Here is a 6,955-nt window from a genome sequence, read left to right as displayed (position 1 = left end):
TCTTATTTTGGATGACTGGTATAGTATTGATTAGTGCTGGGCCAGGGATGCCAGGTGACATCAGTGGAATGACACACCCTAGCCCTGAATTGCACAAAACCCCCTGAAAATCAAGACGGGGTCATAGACCTTCTTGCCACTGCACGCACCTCCTGGGGAAAAAGGCCCAGAGGTTCTCTGGGGATGCCAGTGGGCTGCCTGCCCTGGCCAGGGCAGAGCTGTGACTTGATCCTGTTAAAAGCATGCTGCTGCCTGTCCTGAGACAGGGGCTGTGGGTGAGCCACCCCTTGGCTGTCTCTCCTCCTGGTGCAGAGACACAATGTTCAATTTTATATCTTGTTCACCTGCAGAAGCACCTTTTGCTTCCAGGGTGGGTTGCAAACGTGGTGCTGCCTGCACCTATCGCCTCGCTGAAGGTCCCCAAACCCCATGCTGGGCTCCGCAGGCTGAGCTCAGGGTCTGCTAGTGCCTCCCTAGGGGACCCAGTGACCACAACCAAACCCAGGGCCCAGCCCTGATTTAGCAGCCCCCCAGCACCCAGGGCCCCCCCGTGGCTCCCGGCCGAGGGGGCTGTTGCACTACACTGGCTCTGCTCCGCTTCCTGCAATTGTGCAGCTCCCCGTTACAACGGCAGCGATGGGGGCAGACACCAGCCCCTCACACTTCCTTCTGGGGAAGCCTCTTGCTTCCGTTATCTGCTTGGTCACACGTGGGTGTTGGGTGCTCACAACAGCCACTTGTCTCCAAAAGTGGTTCAAGAGTGGTTTTGGCACCCTTGAAGGGGGGTGAGAGCAGAGCAACCACCCTGAAGCATGCTGCAAGTTTGCAACAAGCCCCTCCACACGGCTGCAGCCTTGGGAAAGGATGGCAGCCCACATTCCCTTTCATTAGGCTGCAAGAGCCATCATCCCTCAGCCTTCCTCGGGTTCCTACCCCCCCACGAGGCTCCCAGCCTCTGGCACAGCCTCTAGCCTCCACTGTGCAGCCCAGCCCCTCACCAAAATGACCATAGAAGACACAGTCATGCATCATTAGTATTTATTTACGTGTTGTTAGTAAGAGAATTATTATTATTCTAATCTACTTGAACATATTCCTAAATCTATTGTTGTAGAGCTGTTGACCTAGATGACATTTAAAGGCCCCTTCCAGCCCAAACCATCTGATATGATTCTATGAAGCAGAATAAGGAGAGATGCTCAGGAGGTACCACTAAGTTGCACTCCAGAAAAGACACTACTCATCAGCTAAAAGGATTTCTACTCAGCCCTGATGAGCAACCAGAATTGGGAAACTACATCATCAGCCAGCACAGCAAAGCTCTCACACCAGGACATAGCTCTGAAACCATCCTGTGGTGAGGAAAGCCTTCAGAACAGCAAGCAGCGCTGTTGCTCTCTGCTCTATGCACCTCCATTCCTCAGGTTCGAGATGTGTCTTCTCCCTGAGGCTCGGGATCTCCACTCGAACAGCTACAGATAAAAGGCTCAGCCTCTGTGGAAGGGAAACAGCACACATGGCTTGTGAGGGACTTCATATTACCTTCTCTATCCAGGACAGCAGCTGCGCCTGTGGCTCAAAAGCTAGCAGGAACAGGCAACATGCAAGGTCTGTTGCAATGGTAGCACCACTCCCTCAGAGGACATTGAAGGTCAACTAACTCTCTCACAGCTAGAAATCAGGCAAAACGACACGATTAAGGGGAAGGGACAAGAAACAGATGCCACTAGATACAGTAAGAAGTACAGGACTCGGCCTATTCACCTCTGCCTGGGCAGGGAAAAACAGAGCAGCAGCCTCCATCACCAACTGCACCCAGTCAGACCAAGTATGGGCACCTCAGACCCAACCACCTTCACCCTCCCTGCCACAGTCCATCCCTGCGAGCCATGGGACACAGCCAGGGCTGCAGGTCACATCAGCAGCTATAGCAAATTTCCCAGAGTTTCCCACCCCATCAGATAGAGGGCTCCTATAGATATATGGAGTAGAGCATCAGAATGACTCCCTGGTAAAACCTCTGAGCTGCCAGGACTCAGGACGGTATTCCAAATAATCTGTTTTGACAGATTACATGTTAATGCAGCTGCTTGTCCCTGCCCAGCAGGGTGCCCTGCATCACCCCAAGAAGCATGAAGCAGCAGTGGTCACATCTCATTGGCAAGTGCTGCTAAACAACGACAATTCCAGCAGCATATTCCACCCGTTCCTGCCTCTTGCCTTTTAACACCGCCAGCACCGCTGCCTGCGAAGGGTCGCACTGGAAGTCCGGCTCCTGAAGCTGGTGGAGAAAGCCCAGCTCAAAGCCTGCTGCTGCTGGAGGATCAGAAAATGTGCTGCTGCTGCATGAACATGCAGGGTCAGTGCTGGGTGGATAATACCCTTCTTCTCGTGATTGACTGAGGCTGCCAGATAGCAAGGGGTCCTCGGGCTCCGGGCTGAAATCCTCCAGCATAGCATCCTCACACACAACAGTTTCTACCTCGTTTGGGAACTGCTGGATCTTCTGGGACAGCACTGCAAGAGAGGGAGAGCCAGCCCTGTCATTCCCAGCCTCTCTACTGTCCTGCTCTGAGCACAAGCCACCACAGAGTCCACAAGACAGGAACAAACTGTTCAACTAGAGCTGCCTTCTCCCAGGGGAGATGGGGAGAGGATGCAGCACAGCTGCGAAGCTTGTGCTCCAAGAGGGACTGGATTCCTCCAGCTCTTGTACTGCCCCTGGCTGCAATGGAGTTGAGGAGAGTCAGCAAAGCCAAACCTAGCAGTCACCCCTGGAAAGAGGCTGCTGCGTTGGTGGCACCCCGAAGTTCAGGCTGTCTCTGAGGAAGGTGCTATGCCATGGGAGGCAGTGCTCCACTGGGAGACAAGCCTCAGCCCCTGGGCACTCACCTCTGAGCTTCAGCTCTGGGTCTCTGCTTTGAATCCAGCAGATGTTAGGGGAGATAATAAGGCAAGACAAAATGATGACCTGGAAACAAAGAACAGCACAGACCTCGGCAAAGGACATGAATAGGCAACATGGCTGCAAAAAATGCCTCTCCCAAACTCACAGGGATAGCAGACAACCCTTCAGAAACACCAGGGCTGAAGCCACTCACCATGGTGCAGGTTCTTCTGATGGTACTTTTGGTGGTAGACATTGCGACCAAGGCCTGCAGTTTCTGCAACTGCTCGAGCAGTGACCTGCAGGAGAGCCAGCAGCGTAGGTTAATACAGTGGCTGAACTAAGAGCTGCACACTCCTGTCTCCCCTCTTTGCAGCCATGGACAGGCCACAGTCCCAAGAGGAAAAGCCTTCCCTCCACATCTCCTGCCATGACCAACAAGGACTCACATGTTCTCCTTCTGCAGCACCTCCACCTTCCTCTCCAGCTCCTTCTTCTGAGCTGTGTGGGCTGCCACCCTTCCCAGGAAAGATAAGCAGTACAGGGGAAAAACAGAGAGGTTTTTTTTAGTTGACAGCAGGAACTTCACCAGAGTCTCTCCTCAGGTAAGCAGCCATCACCTCTGAGTGGCTGGGGCAGATAAAATTGCTTTTGGCGTGTTCCAGAGCAAAGCCCAGAGAGTCCCCTTGCCACATTCGGGGAGAGGTGAGCCCTGGCCAGTCCTGCAGAGAAGACCAGACTAATCCCTAAGGATGCTTGCTCCTAGCAGAACAGCAGCCCTGCAGATCTGTGATGTCAGGCTGTATGGCAAACTAGCCTGACCTGGGAAACGTGCTGGATCTGGCAGGCCAGCACCTGGCTTGAACAAAGCAAGGTCTGGGCCATCTTCAAGTGTAAGAGAGCAGGGAACAGTATGCCCCAAGCTTCTGAGCCCCCTGAGGAGCTGCTGTTCCACAGGGTCAGCCTCACTTTCTGCCTAGGGTAGCAAGACCCCAGCAGTGGCACAGCACAGCTGCTTGTGACTGGTGCCCCCTGCTCCATGTCCTTGGCAATGTTGTTAGCACAATTAATTCCATTTTATGAGCTGGGCAGCCATTCTCTGTGACTGTAGGTGACATAGTTGTTTCAGTCTCCTCGCTATCAGGCCTTGAAGGTCTTGTGTACCAAACAGACAAGCCAAACTGATTTTTTCTCCCCCCCTTAGTGGCCTCAAGGTCCCTGGGCACCAGGCTGGTTACTCCCTTCTCTACTGGTCTTGAAGGTCTCGGGCACCCGGCCAGCCCAGAGCTGTTGATGACCCTGTCACAGAGCAGGGAATCGTAACAGCACACAGAGAACTATGCATAAAAATCAAGCAGTTAAGTCCTAAGGAGGAACTTGGACTGGAGCTGCCACTGGACAGTGAGAGCCAGGACCACCTCAGACCAGGGACACCCACCATCATTTGCTTTCTCCCATGCCTGGGGAAGTAATTTGTATTCCTTTGTATCATTTTTTGAGTCTAGATTATGATCATTATATTGATACAGCAAACCATGTATTAAGAGCTGACCTGATCTGCAGAGAGTTCAGGTGATTAGAAATCATAAGTTAAGCTGTATTAGGATCTCGGCAACTTCACATTTTAAGTAAAGTTTTATTATAAATTCTGTATTATGCTGCTTATAGGTTGTACTACATTGATTCTGCTTGTAGAAATCCTGTGCTATTCTAATTATAAATTCTGTGCTATACTAATCACAATATGTTAAGAAAACAAAGGTTTAATTGAAACTACGATGTAGTGCCATCATCATTCTGCCAAGGATCTCTAAAAGAACTGTCTGTCCCCTCAGTGTCAGGTGACACTGCTGTGTGCCCATACCTCCGTTCCAGGACGTCTATGTAGATCTTCCTTCTGTGACGACTATCCCGGGCTAACTGCTTGTTCCGGATCTTCCGACGCACTTTCTTCAGAACCTGCTCTTCAGCCTACGGGGTAATTTCTTGTTAGCAGCAACCCCAGGGCACTGGCAATCCAACCCTCACAAACCCCGCATACATCTCAGTGCACAGCTCCATGCTTTTGTCCTCTGTCCCCCCCACGCCACTGAATGAGCTGCAAGGCAAACTCTGGCCTGCTGATGAGGCCACCAGCTTCCAGTAGAGCAAAAGTGAGGCATACCTAAAGGCGATGAAAAGCACGAAGCTCACAAGGCACTAGGCAAGCAGGAAAAAATAGGCTGGAGGCGTAACTCCCTCCTGCAAGCAGTCATACGTGGGAAGTCTGACAGTGGCCAGGTCTCATTGCTTTTTGTATCTGCCTGATTAGCAAAGCAGAGGCTTCTGTGCATGTGGACAGCCCCCAGGCCTCAAAAGGAGGAAAAGGACACAAAGCCCTGCTGCTGCATGCTGCCCTGAACACAGCGCCTGGGCACCAGTGCTCTTGCCAAGGTGTCATCCTGCATTTTCAAACCCCTACTCTGGCTGAAGCATTCAAGTGGTCCAAGTTTGTTTGGGAGTGACAGGCTGTATGTAGCAAGGACTCACTTTAGTCAGGGGCAGACGGAGTGGTAATGAAACACCTTCTTTCTTCAGTAGCTGACTCTCCTCCACTGTCAGGACCAGCTCTGGGAAGTCAGACTGGAAAACAGCAAAAATACACCCGCTGAGAATGCAAAATAAAAGGCGACCATATCAGGGCAGAGAGGGCATGCAGAAATCACACAGAACCAGGATCAGCTCTCTTAAAGCAGCATCATGATTTCCTCAGAGATACTGCTCACAGGAGCCAAGCCATGAGAGAAGGGGAGATGTGAGCAGAAGCAAAGGCCCACACACATGATAGTCAGTACCTGCGTGATGACTCCACATCCAGGCTGCTGTCCGGCACCTACAGCAACAGCAGTGGGGAAACTGGACTTCCGTTTCCGTGCCCGCCTTCTGCCCGTCAAACCCCTCTGTGTCCCTGGAGAAGGGAGTAAGAGTCAAGCACTGGGCCTCAGTGAGGCAGCACCTGATCAACCAGCTTTGAGTAATGTGAAAACACAATTTTATGGCAACAGAAAGCCACTAAACTTACCTCCATTGCTGCCTGGCACCCACTCAAAAAGCCCCAGTGTGGGACTGCTTTTCTGCCCGTAGCCAGGACAGAAAAAGCCCATGCAAAACAACTTACCAAGGTCAATGGAAACATCTCTTTCTGCTATGTCAGACATCACGCTTTCCGGCATAGACCAGTCCTGATGGAAGGAATAGTTGTGATCATTGTGCGCAGTGTACAAGTTCTGAGAAATGCTGGCCAAATTGCTGTCAAGGCTATGGGACAGATGCTGATCTTCAGAAATGCTGCTGTCACTGCTGCTAGGTGAACAACCCTGCAGCAAGTCTGGTCCATCCTCGAAGGTCCTCAGCAGGGAGTTGACAAAGTCATCAAATTCCTTGTCCCGAAGCTGCAGAAAAAAAGGTTTAACTCAAGAGGGAGCCAAAGCTCCTGAATTACAACACAGCATCAATTCCTCCCAAAGAACTCACCTCAGAGTCTAGCAGGTTACAGCCTTCCAGGAGATCTTTCTCCTCCCCAGGCAGGAGACCTTTCTCCTCCCCTGGGATTTCAGCGTAGGGACCATCATCTTTCAGGAGGAAGTCAAGCAGATCCTCATCTGTCAGGAGAGGCAGTTCCTCTGGCCACATCTGAGCAGGACATCCAAAGTGAGCACAGGCACAGGGAGAGACAGCAGCAGTCCTTTGAGATGTCCCTCAGACCCTACAAACAAAGTCTCCCCGTGCAACAGCAACAGCCCTGCAGTAATGACCAGCCCATGAGTACTTCCCAACAAGGCTATTAGACCAGCAGTGGTGGCCCCACCACACCAGTTTCCCCACCAGACAACTGTGATCCACCCACAGCAGCCATAATCTGGCCAGAATGTAAAAGCCTCTGGAAGCAAAGGCTACTTGGAAGGGCGACAGACTTTCTGCTGCAGAAATTGTGTATGATCCAGCTGTTCCACTGAAGCCTGAAGGTGCACACCACTGGTATGCAGCCAGCAGGGCCAGCCTCCTGTTGCAGGCAAATTACTAAGAGAA

At 51.8% G+C, this 6,955-nt stretch overlaps 1 protein-coding gene across 1 annotated transcript; it reads right to left on the bottom strand.

Annotated features, from left to right (window-relative positions):
• Positions 1-1,057: 1,057 nt before the first annotated feature.
• Positions 1,058-6,451, bottom strand: CREB3 (cAMP responsive element binding protein 3; the record flags this gene model as incomplete). Its single annotated transcript, XM_005231525.3, has 9 exons — positions 1,058-2,517; positions 2,893-2,971; positions 3,102-3,186; positions 3,337-3,405; positions 4,752-4,858; positions 5,417-5,509; positions 5,722-5,834; positions 6,045-6,318; positions 6,401-6,451. Coding segments are annotated over 9 exons (1,218 nt in total), but the record flags the coding sequence as incomplete, so codon positions are not given.
• Between the last annotated feature and the right edge of the window lie 504 nt (positions 6,452-6,955).

The sequence above is a fragment of the Falco peregrinus genome, chromosome Z (assembly GCF_023634155.1).
Source record: "Falco peregrinus isolate bFalPer1 chromosome Z, bFalPer1.pri, whole genome shotgun sequence".
NCBI lineage: Eukaryota > Metazoa > Chordata > Aves > Falconiformes > Falconidae > Falco > Falco peregrinus.
This window is presented reverse-complemented; position numbering and strand designations above follow the sequence as displayed.